The 23,465-nt window shown below is 37.9% G+C and overlaps 2 protein-coding genes across 5 annotated transcripts in view; one reads left to right on the forward strand and one right to left on the reverse strand.

The window, feature by feature from the left end:
• The window catches only part of PAPSS2 (3'-phosphoadenosine 5'-phosphosulfate synthase 2), a 111,149-nt gene that overhangs the window by 48,696 nt on the left and 38,988 nt on the right, over positions 1-23,465 (reverse strand). The gene's annotated exons all lie outside the window — the stretch shown is intronic.
• Positions 6,851-7,077, forward strand: LOC119510145 (small integral membrane protein 15-like). Its single transcript, XM_037804294.1, has one exon. It carries the CDS (start codon positions 6,868-6,870, stop codon positions 7,075-7,077), a length of 210 nt encoding a protein of 69 aa, XP_037660222.1. The 5' UTR covers positions 6,851-6,867.

The following is a 23,465-nucleotide window of genomic DNA, read 5'->3' on the forward strand; positions in this document are numbered from 1 at the left end:
GCAACAAACTGGATAATGTAGAGGAAATGGACAATTTCCTGGAAACATATGAACAACCTAGACTGACCAGAGAAGAAATAGAAGACGTCAACCAACCCATCACAAGCAAAGAGATCCAATCAGTCATCAAAAATATTCCCACAAATAAATGCCCAGGGCCAGATGGCTTCACAGGGGAATTCTACCAAACTTTCCAGAAAGAACTGACACCAATCTTACTCAAACTCTTTCAAAACATTGAAGAAAATGGAACACTACCTAACTCATTTTATGAAGCTAACATCAATCTAATACCAAAACCAGGCAAAGATGCTACAAAAAAGGAAAACTATCGGCCAATCTCCCTAATGAATATAGATGCAAAAATCCTCAACAAAATACTTGCAAATCGAATCCAAAGACACATTAAAAAAATCATACACCATGACCAAGTGGGGTTCATTCCAGGCATGCAAGGATGGTTCAACATAAGAAAAACAATCAATGTATTACAACACATTAAAAACTCGAAAGGGAAAAATCAATTGATCATCTCAATAGATGCTGAAAAAGCATTTGACAAAATCCAACATCCCTTTTTGATAAAAACACTTCAAAAGGTAGGAATTGAAGGAAACTTCCTCAACATGATAAAGAGCATATATGAAAAACCCACAGCCAGCATAGTACTCAATGGTGAGAGACTGAAAGCCTTCCCTCTAAGATCAGGAACAAGACAAGGATGCCCGCTGTCACCACTGTTATTCAACATTGTGCTGGAAGTGCTAGCCAGGGCAATCCGGCAAGACAAAGAAATAAAAGGCATCCAAATTGGAAAAGAAGAAGTAAAACTGTCATTGTTTGCAGATGACATGATCTTATATCTAGAAAACCCTGAGAAATCAACGATACACCTACTAGAGCTAATAAACAAATTTAGCAAAGTAGCGGGATACAAGATTAATGCACATAAGTCAGTAATGTTTCTATATGCTAGAAATGAACAAACTGAAGAGACACTCAAGAAAAAGATACCATTTTCAATAGCAACTAAAAAAATCAAGTACCTAGGAATAAACTTAACCAAAGATGTAAAAGACCTATACAAAGAAAACTACATAACTCTACTAAAAGAAATAGAAGGGGACCTTAAAAGATGGAAAAATATTCCATGTTCATGGATAGGAAGGCTAAATGTCATTAAGATGTCAATTCTACCCAACCTCATCTACAGATTCAATGCAATCCCAATCAAAATTCCAACAACCTACTTTGCAGACTTGGAAAAGCTAGTTATCAAATTTATTTGGAAAGGGAAGATGCCTCGAATTGCTAAAGACACTCTAAAAAAGAAAAACGAAGTGGGAGGACTTACACTCCCTGACTTTGAAGCTTATTATAAAGCCACAGTTGCCAAAACAGCATGGTACTGGCACAAAGATAGACATATAGATCAATGGAATCGAATTGAGAATTCAGAGATAGACCCTCAGATCTATGGCCGACTGATCTTTGATAAGGCCCCCAAAGTCACCGAACTGAGCCATAATGGTCTTTTCAACAAATGGGGCTGGGAGAGTTGGATATCCATATCCAAAAGAATGAAAGAGGACCCCTACCTCACCCCCTACACAAAAATTAACTCAAAATGGACCAAAGATCTCAATATAAAAGAAAGTACCATAAAACTCCTAGAAGATAATGTAGGAAAACATCTTCAAGACCTTGTATTAGGCGGCCACTTCCTAGACTTTACACCCAAAGCACAAGCAACAAAAGAGAAAATAGATAAATGGGAACTCCTCAAGCTTAGAAGTTTCTGCACCTCAAAGGAATTTCTCAAAAAGGTAAAGAGGCAGCCAACTCAATGGGAAAAAATTTTTGGAAACCATGTATCTGACAAAAGACTGATATCTTGCATATACAAAGAAATCCTACAACTCAATGACAATAGTACAGACAGCCCAATTATAAAATGGGCAAAAGATATGAAAAGACAGTTCTCTGAAGAGGAAATACAAATGGCCAAGAAACACATGAAAAAATGTTCAGCTTCACTAGCTATTAGAGAGATGCAAATTAAGACCACAATGAGATACCATCTAACACCGGTTAGAATGGCTGCCATTAAACAAACAGGAAACTACAAATGCTGGAGGGGATGTGGAGAAATTGGAACTCTTATTCATTGTTGGTGGGACTGTATAATGGTTCAGCCACTCTGGAAGTCAGTCTGGCAGTTCCTTAGAAAACTAGAGATAGAGCTACCATTCGATCCAGCGATTGCACTTCTCGGTATATACCCGGAAGATTGGAAAGCAGTGACACGAACAGATATCTGCACGCCAATGTTCATAGCAGCATTATTCACAATTGCCAAGAGATGGAAACAACCCAAATGTCCTTCAACAGATGAGTGGATAAATAAAATGTGGTATATACACACGATGGAATACTACGCGGCAGCAAGAAGGAACGATCTGGTGAAACATATGACAACATGGATGAACCTTGAAGACATAATGCTGAGCGAAATAAGCCAGGCACAAAAAGAGAAATATTATATGCTACCACTAATGTGAACTTTGAAAAATGTAAAACAAATGGTTTATAATGTAGAATGTAGGGGAACTAGCAGTAGAGAGCAATTAAGGAAGGGGGAACAATAATCCAAGAAGAACAGATAAGCTATTTAACGTTCTGGGGATGCCCAGAAATGACTATGGTCTGTTAATTTCTGATGGATGTAGTAGGAACAAGTTCACTGAAATGTTGCTATATTATGTAACTTTCTTGGGGTAAAGTAGGAACATGTTGGAAGTTAAGCAGTTATCTTAGGTTAGTTGTCTTTTTCTTACTCCCTTGTTATGGTCTCTTTGAAATGTTCTTTTATTGTATGTTTGTTTTCTTTTTAACTTTTTTTTTCATACAGTTGATTTAAAAAAGAAGGGAAAGTTAAAAAAAAAAAAAAAGAAAAAAGACAAACAAGGAAAAAAAAAAAAAAGATGTAGTGCCCCCTTGAGGAGCCTGTGGAGAATGCAGGGGTATTCGCCTACCCCACCACCATGGTTGCTAACATGACCACAGACATAGGGGACTGGTGGTTTGATGGGTTGAGCCCTCTACCATAAGTTTTACCCTTGGGAAGACGGTTGCTGCAAAGGAGAGGCTAGGCCTCCCTGTATTTGTGCCTAAGAGTCTCCTCCTGAATGCCTCTTTGTTGCTCAGATGTGGCCCTCTCTCTCTGGCTAAGCCAACTTGAAAGGTGAAATCACTGCCCTCCCCCCTACGTGGGATCAGACACCCAGGGAAGTGAATCTCCCTGGCAACGTGGAATATGACTCCCGGGGAGGAATGTAGACCCGGCATCGTGGGATGGAGAACATCTTCTTGACCAAAAGGGGGATGTGAAAGGAAATGAAATAAGCTTCAGTGGCAGAGAGATTCCAAAACAAGCCGAGAGATCACTCTGGTGGACACTCTTACGCACACTTTAGACAACCTTTTTTAGGTTCTAAAGAATTGGGGTAGCTGGTGGTGGATACGTGAAACTATTAAACTACAACCCAGAACCCATGAATCTCGAAGACAGTTGTATAAAAATGTAGCTTATGAGGGGTGACAGTGGGATTGGGAATGCCATAAGGACCAAACTCCACTTTGTCTAGTTTATGGATGGATGTGTAGAAAAGTAGGGGAAGGAAACAAACAGACAAAGGTACCCAGTGTTCTTTTTTACTTCAATTGCTCTTTTTCACTCTAATTATTATTCTTGTTATTTTTGTGTGTGTGCTAATGAAGGTGTCAGGGATTGATTTAGGTGATGAATGTACAACTATGTAATGGTACTGTAAACAATCGAAAGTACAATTTGTTTTGTATGACTGCGTGGTATGTGAATATATCTCAATAAAATGATGATTAAAAAAAAAAAAAATATCCTTTCTGCAGCCCTGCCTCCCTCTGTGTATAAACAGAATACAGAGACATTTTCAGCACCGTGTCCAGCACTGTCGCTTAGCAGCGACCAGGAACCACAAAGATGGTGGCATGCGTCCCTTTGGATAACTAAGAAAAAATCTGCAAAACTCCCTACCTTCTTCCAGGTCACTGCCCCAGCAAAACTCCCTCTGGCATGGCCAGAAGTGGCAAGAATGTGGGCTTTGGAGACAAGCAACCCTGGGTTTGAAGCCTGCTTCACTGCTGTCTTGCCCCGGGACCTTGGGCGAGTTATTTAACATTGCCAAGCCTCCGTTTCCTTCTCTGTAAAATGGGGATAAAGAATACTTTCCTCAAAGTGTTGCTGAGAAGATTAGATAAGAGAATTCTCTATATAAAGCATCAAACAAAATACTGGACAAATAGTAAGTTGTTGGATCTGATGATGACCACATGGCATTTAGTCTGGTCTGGAGAAATGGTGGGTTGAGGTCCAAATCACCCAGATTTAGAAGTATTCTAAGGCTTTGGATCCACTCTGGCAAGTCTGGGGAGGTGGGTCTCAAGATCAAATCAGATGATAGCACAGCACCTTGTATAAGGGAAAGAGCTACACACACACACCCACACAGAGTATCACTGTTGTTGTTGTTGCAATTATTCTCTCTGACCCTAAGCCCAGCTAGGAGGTATGCCACCCTGAGGTGTACCAGCTTGAAGCCTCCTTGTTGTACGTCAAACCTGCTGCTATCATCCTGGCTGTACAAGTCATGATTCCCTTGCTACCATGACCCAAGATGGACTCTGCCCCAGGTCAGCCTCATGAGGTCCTGAGAGTCTGGCTCTTGTCACACATCCCGGGGTTGCACAATGTGTGTCTCAAAGTTCTCTTCCAGGCACACCCTGTACTCCCATTGGTGGGCACCAGGGAAGTGCTGAAGCAGCTTCTGGAACTCAGGGAGGGGTGGGCTAGGTCCTGGCAGAGAACCTCAGCCTCGATTCTGCATGACTAGAAGAGAAGAAGTGACGCAGGGAAAGGACTTTGGAGGGCTGCATGGTGGGTGGGGCATCACCGGAGAAAAATCCAAGGCATGTGGCACAGTGAGGAGTGTTACAAGAGGGAGGACACCAAAAGAATGAGGATGTTGGGAACCAGGTGTCAGTTTATGAGTTGCCTAATGTTCAAAGGTCTTTTGAGGTGTACATAATAAAATGAGCAAGTGCGTTTTAGTTTCCTCTACATGCTCTTGCCTCCAGAAGCACAAATTACACTTTACCTGTAATCACAACTCTACTCTATCCTGTTTCAGCCCACCCTCACTGCTATCAGGATATGATTCCCTTGTCTCTCACTGATTTAAACTGTCCCAAACTCCATTTTCTTCAGTCCCTCAATCCCAGGTGTGCAGTTCAAAAATCCATTAAAAACCCGTTTTCAGAAAGCAGCAACCTCACTTGTCATCCTGTCAAGCCCATGGCAGATGCTCCACTTTCACATGCATTTTCTCATTTATTGCTCAAAACCAGGCAGCTAAGGAGGTGGGGCATTGTGCCCCATTCACAGATCTGAAAACTGCTCAGAGGTGTTAGGGATGTGGCTGAGGAACCACACCTGGCAGATGCAGGACAAAGATCCAGGTTTCTTGACTCTAGATCACATTCTCCTATAGACAGAACTCCTATTTTCTGCTCCACTGTGGGATCTTGGTCTTCTCTGTGCCACAGCTTCCTCACTGTGCTTTAAATGAGATAATGGATACCAATATCTGTGATACTACATAAAAATGTAAACGATAAAAAAAATCATTCTCAATTCATTTTCATTACTTGAAATGAGTAGCTTCAAATGTTTCACAATTAGAAATATGTGGTTGTGTTGTTTTTCCATTCAGATTATTTCCTTGAGACTGGTATTACTTTCGATCGCTGCTGTAGCAAATTACCACAAATTTAGTGGCTTAAAACAACAAATTGTATGATCTTACAGTTCTGTAGGTCAGTAAGACCAAAATGGGGCTCACTGGGCTAAAAACCAGGTATACATTTCCTTGTCTTTTCCAGCTTTAGAGACTTCCCACATTCTTTGGCTTGCAGCCCCTTCCTCCATCTTCAAAGACAGCAATGGTGGGTTAAGTCCTTCTCACACTTCATCTCTATCCTTGTGATTACATGGGGCCCATCCAGGTAATACAGAATAATCTCCCTATTTTAAGACCAGCTGATTAGCAACCTTAATTCCTCGTTGCCATGTCACCTAACATCTTTGCAGGTTCTGGGAATTGGGATGTGGACCTGTTTGGGGGGAGGAGGGCATTATTCTGTCTACCAGAGGGTACATAACCCGAAGTGAAATTACTGAGAATCAAAACTTATGACCATTTTGAAGGTCTCATTACCTATTGCCTGCTCATTTTCCAGAAAGACAAAGCCAAGTTATCAGGCTACAGTAGACCAATTTCTAAATATTCCAATTACTTTCATGTGTTTGCATCTTTACTGTGTTTTGTTTTCCTACATTAATTTGTACTTATTTAGTACCTAATAAGAATGTACATTTTTCCATGTAGTAATTTACTTATGATATTTGCTTCTTTTGATATTAATTGCAATCTGCTCAATGACCTCGTCCCTTTTATACATTTTGCTGCCTTTTTATATGTATTTTGGATAGTAATTTTTATTAATTATAATATATACTTTTTGTTTACTTGTTATCCTTCTGATGTGTACTTTATTATATTTCATCATATTAAAGGGCATTTATTTTAAGAATACATGAGCTTCCTGCTTCCGGTCTGATGAATTTAAACCTTCTCTCAGAAGTGTATGGTAGAACTAAGGAAGAAGACAACCAAGGGTCATCTGAAATTGTGATTGGCTCTCTAATAATTCCAGGACAAAGTTAGAGATCACAACTCAAGCATAAGTTTTCCTAAAACCACTACAAAGATGTTTGATATAAAGGCTCAGGCTGAGTATGTTGTGGAATGGGCTGCAAAGGACCCATATGGCTTCCTTACGACAGTGATTTTGGCCCTTACTCCATTGTTCCTAGCAAGTGCTGTACTATCCTGGAAATTGGCCAAGATGATTGAGGCCAGGGAAAAGGAGCAGAAGAAGAAACAAAAACGTCAAGAAAATGTTGCAAAAGCCAAATGACTAAAAAAGGATTGAAGAAAAAAACAGGCTCTGAAACCAGAGGAAAATTATTTGGAAAATTATGCAGCTTTGGAGAAGGACTCAACTAAGGTTTCTTCTTTGGATTTTGTGATCGTATTATATAGTAAACAAAGTCTGACCATATGGAAGAATCATGTTAGTTATGACCTCAGCACTGTAGTAACTTTTAGGCTTGGCTTTAGAAATATGGTGGTATCTGTGACAGTTATTGGGTAAATTGGCATTTATGCTACAAAATCTTTATAACTGATCATTTATTAGGCTATCTACTGAAATACAAATATCCTATGGTGAAAAAAATGACTTTAGATTATGAACTTTATTCAAATAATAGCTTAAATTCAGGTCCTGTTCTGGGCAAAGAAAGTAAAAAAATTGTCCTCTTTAAGATGAAAAGTATGTTTGGGCTTAAAAAAGACAGTGTATTAATCACATCTTTTGTCATTATTGCTTATTGCTTGGAATATAATCATATCTGGTTTCCTCAAAGCAAATATTAATCATTTAATTCTTTATTTTCTGTATGGTTTGTGTGATTGTTAGCCTTTACACTGGTAATATAAATATCAGACATTCTGCATTTTTTTAACCTAATTTTATAAAGAGTTCTCTTGACTAGTAAAATACCGCCTGCTGGATATAACAGTTTTTTTATTTATGAGCAAGGCCATTTTCTTAGACATGACTTGTGTAGAATAAAATTATAATTTAAAGCTTGCAGTACAAATGCCAAATATTGTAGTACCTTGGAACCTCTTTATTTTTGCTTGCGCTAAGTAGAAATGTGAAATAGTTAACATTATTATAAGGTAATTTGCTTACTATATACCACTTTTGTTTTTTATTCCATTTTTTTGTTTAACTCGTGGTAGTGATGTCCTATATTTTTTGATCAAATAAAAGAGTTCTTTTAAGGAACTTTTAAGATGAATAGTTGAGTCATACTTCATAAGTGTTAAGGAAAGCTTGGAAAAATTTTGTTGGGCATAGTAATTGGGGTGAAAATAGATAAATTACTTCAAAATGAGAATGTTACATTTGGAAGTAAAGAGCTAAAGACTATTTTCAGTAGTAAAACTGTAATTTTTACTATTAAACATGGCTTTTATAAATACATGCTCTAAAATTTTTTTCTTGGTCAGTCTTTCATAGCTTATTAATGTTTTCCTCACTTTTTATATGAATTTTACAGAAAATTGTCCAACAGCTAATTTAAAAATGAAACTAGATATTAAAATAAATTTGATACTTTTATAAAGAGAAAAAAAAAAGAATACATGAAATATTTCTGTTGTCTTTGCTATCTTTCATTTTATCATTAATCACATTTGGGTCAAATACACTCTTCAGACTTCTAGCTATTTTTATATAATTAAAATATATTAAATTTTTTGATACATCTGAAATTTTACTAATTTATCCTGTGATTTCTATGCATCAGTTTTATTTCTCTGCCATCATTATACTCAAGGATCTCAAAATGCTATATTATAATTTATTTCCCTATTATTTTGAATATATCTTTTAATAGTTTGAATCTGTTTCTGGAATTTTCATGTATTTCTAATGTAAAACATTTTCTGCTTCTAGTGCAAACTCCTATGGTTCCGATAGATGTGTTGTAATATTTTCTAAAATTTGGAAGACAAAAAGCTCACAATTTTAATTTTTTTTAAAATTTTAATATATTCTAAAACATTTTTCCATGCCAATAAAATTGTTCAAGGTTTGTTGAGAGCATGTAATAGTTTGCCGTGATTTTCCCTAATATCCTCTCCAATTCTCAAAAACTCTCAATATTACAATAAAGAAAAAGGAATTATTATGCAAAGAAGTAACAAAATTGAAAACACTATAATCAGAAACAAGCAACATGTCCATCAATTAAATAGATTATAAATCCATGTGATGAATATGTACATCTATGTTTATTGATGTGAGAATAACTCATGATATATGCCCAAATGAGAAAACAGGTTACAGAGTAAATTAAGGTTAATCACATTTTTAAAATATATGTACTTGTATATATACAGCTACATAGAAAAAATTCTGGACCATATAGAACAAAATGGCAATACTACTGATCTGAGGGTTAGGTTAGGTGATTTTAGGTAATTATTTTACTTTTTTCTCTATATTCTGATTTTTTTCTGTGCTAAACTTGGAAATAAATATTTTCCAAATATACATATTTATATTTATAAATATATAGAAAATGGTGAGGCCATAATGGTCGGATGTTGATGCCGCACAGGGATCACAGCTGTGTGGATACAGTGAGTCCTGAGATAATTTACAATGAACAGAACAATAAGCAAACACACACACACACACAATAAACATAAATGCTCATATCTTCAGAACAAATCTTTGAGATAACTAGTCCCTCTAAAATACATAATAAAGTGCAGGCAATCTTTAAAGTCCATTTTACCTGATCATGGCAGCTGTTGCTTTTGGCATTTAATTACTTCATTAAGAAAAGAAACGCCATTAGAAAAGATATTGCAGCTTTTGGAAAATGATAGCACAAGTTAAACTTTTGTTCCCTCTCCCACACATTCTACATAGCAAGGCACAAATTTTTAACCTTCAGAGTCTGAATCAGATGTGTGTCTCTCCATAGGGAACCTCCGAGAGAAGGGCTTCAGGGATAAAAATGAGTGAAATGGTTCCCAAAATAGTACGGCATTCATCTAATCTGCTCCCATTTCAAGCTTTCCTCCCAGCCCAGTCATGTCAGAACAGATGTTGTTTAGGCATTTTTATACCTAGCTAATGTCCAATTTCTGGAATCAAATAATATTCTGAGCATCTTCAAGAGCAAAGAATTTCTTCCATTCAAAAGGAGCGATCACTTCAGAATAAATTAACACCTTCTCTTCTCCAGCATACTTTATTTATAAATATCCTGGTCTGATAAACAGAGTCATAGAATGTCTAACCTAATGGAGATTAAATACTTTGTCATATTCTTTTCATATACTTTGGAGTATAACATTCTTTCTTTAAAAAAAAAAATCCTTTGTTTGACCTCTATAAATATAAAAAAGCCAAGATTCTTACACCAACTATCTCAAATGAGAGCATGCAAAGCAATTCAAAGTGTACATAACAATCATTTCCCCTACCCCCTCAGTTTTATTTCTTTATATGGTGGTGTGATCAACAGAAAATTGAATGATATGTACCTGGCTGGAGAATATCACCTTTTTACAGAACATTTCTACATCATGTCTACAAAGATTAATTTAAAAACACTAGTTTCTTTCCTGCATTTTTATTTGGAGGTCATATGGGATTAAAAATTTAGCCATCCAATTTTATTCAACTACCACCCAAAAAGGCACAGATGACAGTCCCAACATTCTGCAACCTGCGGAGGGTTAAAAATAGCAGTTTTGTTATCTGTAGTAGGCTCAACTGTTTTACCTGAAAATTTTGGCTTAATTCTCTTAAGAGAAATAAATCTCCTTAGGGTCCCTCCTCTAATTTGCTAGACTGGGTTCCAGAAGTATGGTAAAGAAGAACCACTCATATGAAATTCAAAGTGTTGCAACTATAAAGCATTTTGTTGGGAATTTGTCAAGTTGAATAGACTAAAGACAGTTGGTTTGCACAATAGCATAAGAAGAAATCCTGACTCAAGTGACGCTACTTGGTGCAAAAGTTTCAGACCAAAGAAAATCATACAACAATAGTTATAGGCTAATTTTTTACGAGATGTTAATATCCATAGTGTACATATTTTACACGTCAAAAACATAGTTCAATAGTTTATAGATCATCTTTAATTACCTCTGAGAACACCATATACGAGTTAAACCTCCCCACCTCCCACCCCAAATACTTTCAGGCAGAAGCAGTCTTATACACAAAAGCAATCCAGTTTCTCTGCAGTGAAGTATATACTTTAAAAAAATCTAAGAGATTATTGAGAAAACTCTCAGTCCATTAGAGATTGATAGAAAAGGTCATTTGTGAGATTTAAAACATTTTGCTTTTTAAAAGTATCAAGAATACATAACCTTCCACACCAAATAAAATAGAAAAATTCTGGATGACTATATATCACACTGCATGAGTGAGAATGAAATTATGTCTTTGGTTAAGAGTTATTTCCTATTTCACTCATTTCTTTGACAGCATTAATTTGTGAATGAAAACTTAAAGTTCAGTTGCATTTATGGCACAAATTTTGAAACTAGTGGCAGCAGTTTTCCTTAATGGAACAACACTCAATTTTTAGCAGCAATTAAAATTTTTAAAAGTTAACACATTGCAGAACAAAATGTTTTAGCAATCTTTGAGTTCTACTTTATACGCAATATTTATGCAATATTACCAGTTATATTATTTATAAAATGCTTATATCTACAAAGAGAATGATCTTTCACTCTCCCTGATCTCACATCTTATTTAAATATTTTCCCTTCCACCTCATTACTGACCTCATTAGGGAAAGTGGAGGAGTTTCAGAAAAGGTCCCTATGTATTTTAGATGTGATTCTTGATTTCAAGCAAGTGTAAAGTATAAAAATAGAAAATTTTTTTAGTTCAGGGTACATTAACAGTACCCCAAAAGTTCTGTAATGTGAGAAATTGTGTCTATCAACAACCTATAAAAGATGAGACATTCTAAGGTGCCTGAACAATAGAAGTCTGTAACAGCTGAACAGCAAGAAAGCCATCTTATGCAACTGTGAAGCAATTACCACTGGACATTTGAGGTTCTACCCCAACCGTGTGGGATCAGTTACATAGGGAAGTTTAACTAAGGTGGAGTCACAAAATTTAACAACTGATATGTTTTTAGAAGTGGTTTAACTGAGGGAAATATGATCCTAAAGCACTCTGTGTAAAGAAAGATTATGGGATTTGACAGCTGAGCCTGCTAAATCAAATTCCATGAATACGCTGTCATGATAATATGCATTTACTTATCATGCTAACAAAACTTCCATAAAATCTCCTGCCCTATAGAGTTCAGACTATGTGTTATACTATACTCTTGAGTTATAGGGGAAATAACTCAGGTAGCCAATGACATAATACTAGTTGGGAAAACTGAGACAACTGAGTTGACAAATTCCTGTAAAGAGCAAATTAAATAATGTGTCAAAACAGTTACTGGACCAAAATAATCTAGAGTTTATAAATTCTGATTGTGATCCCCTGAAACAAATCTTAGGATAGAGGTAAAAGTACAGACCAAGAATGATCATTTTCATCAATTCCTATCACAGGACTTGTTAACTTGTTGAATAGTTAGTGCTGTAAAAGGGAAAAAATTTAGGGGCAAAATACACCTACAACTAAGTTGATCTCACTTTTAGAAGCCACAATTACGAAATAAACCACAGACTCATGTCAAATGGACAAAAATTTAAATGCTGTGAAAAAAATGACAAACAAGAAACCACAAAACCACAGAAGATGGCACAGTTAAGGCATTAAAAAAAAAAAACAAAACCCACCTGGTTTTGCTCATTAAAATATTTTACACTATTAAAATAATTTTTTAAAAGCAACTGAAAAATATATAAATTGTTAGAAAATTCTGTAAGGCAAATTCAGACAGTTTGCAAGCTTCATTTGGATGCCTGCCTCTCTCCCCATGAGACTGTAAACATGGTGGTAGAGATCCTTCTTACACTAGATGGCAACCCAGAGGTCTGTGTAGCAGTTACAAACAGGGCAGCGTTGGCTTTTCCAGATACTCTGCAGGAACAAGTTTATGACACTGGAGAACTTTGATCGCATCTTCTATTTTGAAGCACTGTCACTTCCTTCCCATATTTATAAAATCGTTCAAATCTTCTAATACTTTAGTGACCCTAAGAACATAAACATATGTTCAGTGCTTTCCTTCTTGGTTCTGTTCAAATATGCCTAGGAATCTGCCTAATTTTCTTTTAACTCCAGCTTCTTGGTGAACTCACTTGAAGCACCACCAGGCTCTTCCCGTGGCCCCAGTCTCCATCTGGTACAAACCACTGAACTGATTGCATCACCTTGTCCCCTGCTTGCTTCAGAAGCACAATAGGCATGCCCGTGTCCTGAGTGCCCTACAGCCCTGGTTGCCAACCTGGCTGGGCTGGAACTTCATTGCTGCCAAGTGGGAAAGGAGCCGAGTAGAGAGGGGGCAGCCGTAGTACAGCAAAGGACAAAGTGAACCCAGGTGCTGGGGTGGAAGTGCCCCTGGCGGCTTGGGTAGAGGAAGGCCAGCAGGATGCTGGATAGGTGCTGGGGACTCAGGTTTGAGTGCACTGGTCCAGGACAAGAATCCAGCTCCAACCTGGTGTTCAGTTTTTTTTAAGGCAATTTTATCAAGATATCTTCACACACCATATAATCCATCTAAAGTATATAATCAGGGGGGTGGGGCAAGATGGCAGACTGGTGAGCTGTATGTTTTAGTTACTCCTCCAGGAAAGTAGGTAAAAAGCCAGGAACTGCGTGGACTGGACACCACAGAGCAATCTGTCTTTGGGCATACTTCATACAACACTCATGAAAATGTGGAACTGCTGAGATCAGCAAAATCTGTAAGTTTTTGCGGCCAGGGGACCCGCGCCCCTCCCTGCCAGGCTCAGTCCCGGGGGAGGAGGGGCTGTCAGCTCCAGGAAGGAGAAGGGAGAATTGCAGTGGCTGCTCTTATCGGAAACTCATTCTACTGATTCAAACTCCAACCATAGATAGACTGAGGCCAGACACCAGAGACTCTGAGAGCAGCCAGCCCAGCAGAGAGGAGACAGGCATAGAAAAAAAAACAACACGAAAAACTCCAAAATAAAAGCAGAGGATTTTTGGAGTTCTGGTGAACACAGAAAGGGGAAGGGCGGAGATCAGGCCTTGAGGCGCATATGCAAATCCCGAAGCAAGGCTGATCTCTCTGCCCTGTACACCTTTCCTTAATGGCCCTGGTTGCTTTGTCTATTAGCATTTCAATAACCCATTAGATCTCTGAGGAGGGCCGTTTTTTTTTTTTTTTTTTTTTTTTTTTTTTTTTAAATCCTTTTTGCTTTTTCTAAAACAATTACTCTAAGAAGCTCAATACAGAAAGCTTCAAAGAATTGAAATTTGGGCACATCAAGTCAAGAGCAGAACTAAGAGAGCTCTGAGACAAAAGGCAATAATCCAGTGGCTGAGAAAATTCACTAAACAACACAACTTCCCAAGAAAAGGGGGGTGTCCCCTCACAGCCACCATCCTGGTGGACAGGAAACACTCCTGCCCATCGCCAGCCCCATAGCCCAGAGCTGCCCCAGACAACCCAGTGTGACGGAAGTGCTTCAAATAACAGGCACACACCACAAAACTGGGCGTGGACATTAGCCTTCCCTGCAACCTCAACTGAATGTCCCAGAGCTGGGAAGGGGGAGCAGTGTGAATTAACAGAGCCCCATTCAGCCATCATTTGAGCAGACTGGGAGCCTCCCAACACAGCCCAGCAGCCCAGAACTGCCCTGGGGGGACGGCACTCACCTGTGACATAGCACAGTCATCCCTCAACAGAGGACCCGGGGTGCACAGCCTGGAAGAGGGGCCCACTTGCAAGTCTCAGGAGCCATACGCCAATACCAAAGACTTGTGGGTCAGTGGCAGAGACAAACTGTGGCAGGACTGAACTGAAGGATTAGACTATTGCAGTAGCTTTAAAACTCTAGGATCATCAGGGAGATTTGATTGTTAGGGCCACCCCCCCTCCCCGACTGCCCAGAAACACGCCCCACATACAGGGCAGGCAACACCAACTACACACGCAAGCTTGGGACACCAATTGGGCCCCACAAGACTCACTCCCCCACTCACCAAAAAGGCTAAGCAGGGGAGATCTGGCTTGTGGAGAACAGGTGGCTCGTGGACGCCACCTGCTGGTTAGTTAGAGAAAGTGTACTCCACGAAGCTGTAGATCTGATAAATTAGAGATAAGGACTTCAACTGGTCTACAAACCCTAAAAGAACCCTATCAAGGTCAGCAAATGCCACGAGGCCAAAAACAACAGAAAATTATAAAGCATATGAAAAAACCAGACGATATGGATAACCCAAGCCCAAGCACCCAAATCAAAAGACCAGAAGAGACACACCTAGAGCAGCTACTCAAAGAACTAAAGATGAACAATGAGACCCTAGTACGGGATATGAAGGAAATCAAGAAGACCCTAGAAGAGCATAAAGAAGACATTGCAAGACTAAATAAAAAAATGGATGATCTTATGGAAATTAAAGAAACTGTTGACCAAATTAAAAAGATTCTGGACACTCATAGTACAAGACTAGAGGAAGTTGAACAACGAATCAGTGACCTGGAAGATGACAGAATGGAAAATGAAAGCATAAAAGAAAGAATGGGGAAAAAAATTGAAAAACTCGAAATGGACCTCAGGGATATGATAGATAATATGAAACGTCCGAAAATAAGACTCATTGGTGTCCCAGAAGGGGAAGAAAAGGGTAAAGGTCTAGGAAGAGTATTCAAAGAAATTGTTGGGGAAAACTTCCCAAATCTTCTAAACAACATAAATACACAAATCATAAATGCTCAGCGAACTCCAAATAGAATAAATCCAAAAAAACCCACTCCGAGACATATACTGATCACACTGTCAAACATAGAAGAGAAGGAGCAAGTTCCGAAAGCAGCAAGAGAAAAGCAATTCACCACATACAAAGGAAACAGCATAAGACTAAGTAGTGACTACTCAGCAGCCACCATGGAGGCGAGAAGGCAGTGGCACGATATATTTAAAATTCTGAGTGAGAGGAATTTCCAGCCAAGAATACTTTATCCAGCAAAGCTCTCCTTCAAATTTGAGGGAGAGCTTAAATTTTTCACAGACAAAGAAATGCTGAGAGAATTTGCTAACAAGAGACCTGCCCTACTGGAGATACTAAAGGGAGCCCTACAGACAGAGAAACAAAGACAGGACAGAGAGACTTGGAGAAAGGTTCAGTACTAAAGAGATTCGGTATGGGTACAATAAAGGATATTAATAGAGAGAGGGAAAAATATGGCAAACATAATCCAAAGGATAAGATGGCCGATTCAAGAAATGCCTTCACGGTTTTAACGTTGAATGTAAATGGATTAAACTCCCCAATTAAAAGATATAGATTCGCAGAATGGATCAAAAAAAATGAACCATCAATATGTTGCATACAAGAGACTCATCTTAGACACAGGGACACAAAGAAACTGAAAGTGAAAGGATGGAAAAAAATATTTCATGCAAGCTACAGCCAAAAGAAAGCAGGTGTAGCAATATTAATCTCAGATAAAATAGACTTCAAATGCAGGGATGTTTTGAGAGACAAAGAAGGCCACTACATACTAATAAAAGGGGCAATTCAGCAAGAAGAAATAACAATCGTAAATGTCTATGCACCCAATCAAGGTGCCACAAAATACATGAGAGAAACATTGGCAAAACTAAAGGAAGCAATTGATGTTTCCACAATAATTGTGGGAGACTTCAACACATCACTCTCTCCTATAGATAGATCAACCAGACAGAAGACCAATAAGGAAATTGAAAACCTAAACAATCTGATAAATGAATTAGATTTAACAGACATCTACAGGACATTACATCCCAAATCACCAGGATACACATACTTTTCTAGTGCTCACGGAACTTTCTCCAGAATAGATCATATGCTGGGACATAAAACAAGCCTCAATAAATTTAAAAAGATTGAAATTATTCAAAGCACATTCTCTGACCACAATGGAATACAATTAGAAGTCAATAACCATCAGAGACTTAGAAAATTCACAAATACCTGGAGGTTAAACAACACACTCCTAAACAATCAGTGGGTTAAAGAAGAAATAGCAAGAGAAATTGCTAAATATATAGAGACGAATGAAAATGAGAACACAACATACCAAAACTTATGGGATGCAGCAAAAGCAGTGCTAAGGGGGAAATTTATAGCACTAAATGCATATATTAAAAAGGAAGAAAGAGCCAAAATCAAAGAACTAATGGATCAACTGAAGAAGCTAGAAAATGAACAGCAAACCAATCCTAAACCAAGTACAAGAAAAGAAATAACAAGGATTAAAGCAGAAATAAATGACATAGAGAACAAAAAAACAATAGAAAGGATAAATATCACCAAAAGTTGGTTCTTTGAGAAGATCAACAAGATTGACAAGCCCCTAGCTAGACTGACAAAATCAAAAAGAGAGAAGACCCATATAAACAAAATAATGAATGAAAAAGGTGACATAACTGCAGATCCTGAAGAAATTAAAAAAATTATAAGAGGATATTATGAACAACTGTATGGCAACAAACTGGATAATGTAGAAGAAACGGACAATTTCCTGGAAACATATGAACAACCTAGACTGACCAGAGAAGAAATAGAAGACCTCAACCAACCCATCACAAGCAAAGAGATCCAATCAGTCATCAAAAATCTTCCCACAAATAAATGCCCAGGGCCAGATGGCTTCACAGGGGAATTCTACCAAACTTTCTAGAAAGAACTGACACCAATCTTACTCAAACTCTTTCAAAACATTGAAAAAAATGGAACACTACCTAACTCATTTTATGAAGCTAACATCAATCTAATACCAAAACCAGGCAAAGATGCTACAAAAAAGGAAAACTACTGGCCAATCTCCCTAATGAATATAGATGCAAAAATCCTCAACAAAATACTTGCAAATCGAATCCAAAGACACATTAAAAAAATCATACACCATGACCAAGTGGGGTTCATTCCAGGCATGCAAGGATGGTTCAACATAAGAAAAACAATCAATGTATTACAACACATTAACAAGTCAAAAGGGAAAAATCAATTGATCATCTCAATAGATGCTGAAAAAGCATTTGACAAAATCCAACATCCGTTTTTGATAAAAACACTTCAAAAGGTAGGAATTGAAGGAAACTTCCTCAACATGATAAAGAGCATATATGAAAAACCCACAGCCAGCATAGTACTCAATGGTGAGAGACTGAAAGCCTTCCCTCTAAGATCAGGAACAAGACAAGGATGCCCGCTGTCACCACTCTTATTCAACATTGTGCTGGAAGTGCTAGCCAGGGCAATCCGGCAAGACAAAGAAATAAAAGGCATCCAAATTGGAAAACAAGAAGTAAAACTGTCATTGTTTGCAGATGATATGATCCTATATCTAGAAAACCCTGAGAAATCAACGATACACCTACTAGAGCTAATAAACAAATTTAGCAAAGTAGCGGGATACAAGATTAATGCACATAAGTCAGTAATGTTTCTATATGCTAGAAATGAACAAACTGAAGAGACACTCAAGAAAAAGATACCATTTTCAATAGCAACTAAAAAAATCAAGTACCTAGGAATAAACTTAACCAAAGATGTAAAAGACCTATACAAAGAAAACTACATAACTCTACTAAAAGAAATAGAAGGGGACCTTAAAAGATGGAAAAATATTCCATGTTCATGGATAGGAAGGCTAAATGTCATTAAGATGTCAATTCTACCCAAACTCATCTACAGATTCAATGCAATCCCAATCAAAATTCCAACAACCTACTTTGCAGACTTGGAAAAGCTAGTTATCAAATTTATTTGGAAAGGGAAGATGCCTCGAATTGCTAAAGACACTCTAAAAAAGAAAAACGAAGTGGGAGGACTTACACTCCCTGACTTTGAAGCTTATTATAAAGCCACAGTTGCCAAAACAGCATGGTACTGGCACAAAGATAGACATATAGATCAATGGAATCGAATTGAGAATTCAGAGATAGACCCTCAGATCTATGGCCGACTGATCTTTGATAAGGCCCCCAAAGTCACTGAACTGAGCCATAATGGTCTTTTCAACAAATGGGGCTGGGAGAGTTGGATATCCATATCCAAAAGAATGAAAGAGGACCCCTACCTCACCCCCTACACAAAAATTAACTCAAAATGGACCAAAGATCTCAATATAAAAGAAAGTACCATAAAACTCCTAGAAGATAATGTAGGAAAACATCTTCAAGACCTTGTATTAGGAGGCCACTTCCTAGACTTTACACCCAAAGCACAAGCAACAAAAGAGAAAATAGATAAATGGGAACTCCTCAAGCTTAGAAGTTTCTGCACCTCAAAGGAATTTCTCAAAAAGGTAAAGAGGCAGCCAACTCAATGGGAAACAATTTTTGGAAACCATGTATCTGACAAAAGACTGATATCTTGCATATACAAAGAAATCCTACAACTCAATGACAATAGTACAGACAGCCCAATTATAAAATGGGCAAAAGATATGAAAAGACAGTTCTCTGAAGAGGAAATACAAATGGCCAAGAAACACATGAAAAAATGTTCAGCTTCACTAGCTATTAGAGAGATGCAAATTAAGACCACAATGAGATACCATCTAACACCGGTTAGAATGGCTGCCATTAAACAAACAGGAAACTACAAATGCTGGAGGGGATGTGGAGAAATTGGAACTCTTATTCATTGTTGGTGGGACTGTATAATGGTTCAGCCACTCTGGAAGTCAGTCTGGCAGTTCCTTAGAAAACTAGAGATAGAGCTACCATTCGATCCAGCGATTGCACTTCTCGGGATATACCCGGAAGATCGGAAAGCAGTGACACGAACAGATATCTGCATGCCAATGTTCATAGCAGCATTATTCACAATTGCCAAGAGATGGAAACAACCCAAATGTCCTTCAACAGATGAGTGGATAAATAAAATGTGGTATATACACACGATGGAATACTACGCGGCAGTAAGAAGGAACGATCTGGTGAAACATATGACAACATGGATGAACCTTGAAGACATAATGCTGAGCGAAATAAGCCAGGCACAAAAAGAGAAATATTATATGCTACCACTAATGTGAACTTTGAAAAATGTAAAACAAATGGTTTATAATGTAGAATGTAGGGGAACTAGCAGTAGAGAGCAATTAAGGAAGGGGGAACAATAATCCAAGAAGAACAGATAAGCTATTTAACGTTCTGGGGATGCCCAGAAATGACTATGGTCTGTTAATTTCTGATGGATGTAGTAGGAACAAGTTCACTGAAATGTTGCTATATTATGTAACTTTCTTGGGGTAAAGTAGGAACATGTTGGAAGTTAAGCAGTTATCTTAGGTTAGTTGTCTTTTTCTTACTCCCTTGCTATGGTCTCTTTGAAATGTTCTTTTATTGTATGTTTGTTTTCTTTTTAACTTTTTTTTTCATACAGTTGATTTGAAAAAAGAAGGGAAAGTTAAAAAAAAAAAAAAAGAAAAAAAGAAAAAAGACAAACAAGGAAAAAAAAGAAGGAAAAAAAAAAAAAAAAATTTTTAGTGCCCCCTTGAGGAGCCTGTGGAGAATGCAGGGGTATTCGCCTACCCCACCACCATGGTTGCTAACATGACCACAGACATAGGGGACTGGTGGTTTGATGGGTTGAGCCCTCTACCATAAGTTTTACCCTTGGGAAGACGGTTGCTGCAAAGGAGAGGCTAGGCCTCCCTGTATTTGTGCCTAAGAGTCTCCTCCTGAATGCCTCTTTGTTGCTCAGATGTGGCCCTCTCTCTCTGGCTAAGCCAACTTGAAAGGTGAAATCACTGCCCTCCCCCCTACGTGGGATCAGACACCCAGGGAAGTGAATCTCCCTGGCAACGTGGAATATGACTCCCGGGGAGGAATGTAGACCCGGCATCGTGGGATGGAGAACATCTTCTTGACCAAAAGGGGGATGTGAAAGGAAATGAAATAAGCTTCAGTGGCAGAGAGATTCCAAAACGAGCCGAGAGATCACTCTGGTGGGCACTCTTACGCACACTTTAGACAACCTTTTTTAGGTTCTAAAGAATTGGGGTAGCTGGTGGTGGATACCTGAAACTATTAAACTACAACCCAGAACCCATGAATCTCGAAGACAGTTGTATAAAAATGTAGCTTATGAGGGGTGACAGTGGGATTGGGAATGCCATAAGGACCAAACTCCACTTTGTCTAGTTTATGGATCGATGTGTAGAAAAGTAGGGGAAGCAAACAAACAGACAAAGGTACCTAGTGTTCTTTTTTACTTCAATTGCTCTTTTTCACTCTAATTATTATTCTTGTTATTTTTGTGTGTGTGCTAATGAAGGTGTCAGGGATTGATTTAGGTGATGAATGTACAACTGTGTAATGGTACTGTAAACAATCGAAAGTACAATTTGTTTTGTATGACTGCGTGGTATGTGAATATATCTCAATAAAATGATGATTAAAAAAAAAAAAGAGAGTATGGAAAAGAAAATAAGAACCATCCATCCATATTCCCATTATTCAGCATTAACCACTGTTTATATCTTGGCCTGTTTGTCTCCACTCTTTTCTCCTTTGAAAAAAAGGAGAAATCCTTTTTATGCAGTCATCCTGTCCCTATTTTCCTTGAAAGAAGAACAGGCAGGTTTGTACAGAAGGTGAATATGTAAATAATTATACATTTTTGTTATTAAAAATATTCAGTCAATGCAGAAAAAGTATAGAGATTAAATAAGCACCATTAGCAAGAGGTGACCATCATTCTAAACATTCCATGCATCTATTCAGATAGGAGGGTGGATAGATAAAAAGAGAGATGAAAATGGGATCATAGGATAATGGTTACCTTGGGGGGTGGTTGAGGGAATGGTGGGAGGGCTTTTGAGTTAACCTGGGTGACAATTAAATGGGAGTACTTATTTTGATTAATTCATTGAGCTGCACACTTCTCTAAACTTCAATAAAATTTATTTATGGGATCATAAAAAAAAAAAAAAATAAATAAAGTATATAATCAGTGGCTTACAGTATCATCAAATAGTTGTGCATTCATACCCACAACCAATTTTAGAACATTTTCATTAGGCACCCCCCAAAATAATAAAAATACACAGATATAAAAATAAAAAGAACATCCAAAACATCCCATACCCCTTATCCCTGCTATTATCTATATATTTTTTTGTCTTCATTTTATTACTCATCTGCCCATACACTGGATCCAGGCAGTGTCAGTCACAAGGTTCTCACAATCACACAGTCACACAATAAAAGCTATATAGTTATACAATCATCGTCAAGAATCAAGGCTACTGTATTACAGTTCAACAGTTTCAGGTATTTCCTTCTAGCCATTCTAATACACTAGAAACTTAAAGGAATATCTATATAATGCATAAGAATAACTTCTAGAACGACCTCTGGACTCTATTTGAAATCTCTTAGCCACTGAAACTTTATTTTGTTGCATTTCTTTTCCCCCTTTGGGTCAAGAAGCGTTTCTCAATCCCACAATGCCAGGGCCGGGCTCATCACTGGGAGTCATGTCCCACATTGCTAGGGAGACTTACACCCCTGGGAGTCATGTCCCATGTTGCCAGGGAGACTTATACCCCTGGGAGCTATGTCCCATGTAGGGCTGAAGGTAGTGAGTTAATTTGCAGAGTTGGCTTAGAGATACAGGTCACATCTGAGCAACAAAAGAGGTTTTATAGGGGTGACTCTTAGGCATAGTTATAAGCAGGCTTAGTTTTGCCATTGGAGAGAGAAGTTTCTTAACGGCAAGCCTCTAGCTCAAGGGCTTGGCTTATTAAATTGGGAGTCCCTATTGCTTAAGGGAATAGCAGGAATTCCCAAGGTGGGGAAGTTTAATAGTGGGGAAGTTTAACAGTTCCACATTTCCCCCCAGTCCCTCAAGGGGACTTTGCAAATACTTTTTTATTTTCTGCCCAAAATATTCTGGGATGTACTGGGGTATTACATTAGCCCATACAGAATAATAAGAACTCATTCCCTGTTCTAGATTCTATGTAATTACGTTATTTAAATAAACTGACCAGACAGGTTAAATTAGATAGTTTGCTACAGAAAATATAAATTTTGTACCAAATAAATCTCTTTTCCTTTGGTCTCCCACAGAAGTTAGAGTTTTAAAATATAGTCAATATCATTCTTTACCCTGTATTATAATTTACCTAAATCCTAACCAAGTCCGTTTCATTCATATCTCTAATTGGCATTCATTTTTGACATAGCAAAATTGCATCTTACCCCAGTCTAACTGTGAGAAAAACACCAAATACCACTAAAGGAGCATTTTACAAAATACCTGACCTTCAAACTCTCAGTCATCAAAAGCAAAGAAAATCTGAGAAATTGCCACAAATGTGGAGCCTAAGGAGAAATTAAACTAAATGCTATGTGGTATCCAGAATGGGATCCTGGAACAACATAAGGACATTAGGCAAAAACCAAGGAAATGCAAATAAAGTATGGGCTCTTTAGCTAGTAATAATGGGTTCAGTAATTGTAATGAATGTACCATCCTAATGTAAGATGTTAATAAGAGAAACTACAGGGTATATGAGAACTCTCCAT

The sequence above is a fragment of the Choloepus didactylus genome, chromosome 15 (assembly GCF_015220235.1).
Source record: "Choloepus didactylus isolate mChoDid1 chromosome 15, mChoDid1.pri, whole genome shotgun sequence".
Classification (NCBI taxonomy): domain Eukaryota; kingdom Metazoa; phylum Chordata; class Mammalia; order Pilosa; family Megalonychidae; genus Choloepus; species Choloepus didactylus.

Bases quoted from the DNA above. Each gene is read 5' to 3' on its own strand.
- LOC119510145 (XM_037804294.1), top strand. From the start codon at position 6,868: ATGTTTGATATAAAGGCTCAGGCTGAGTATGTTGTGGAATGGGCTGCA.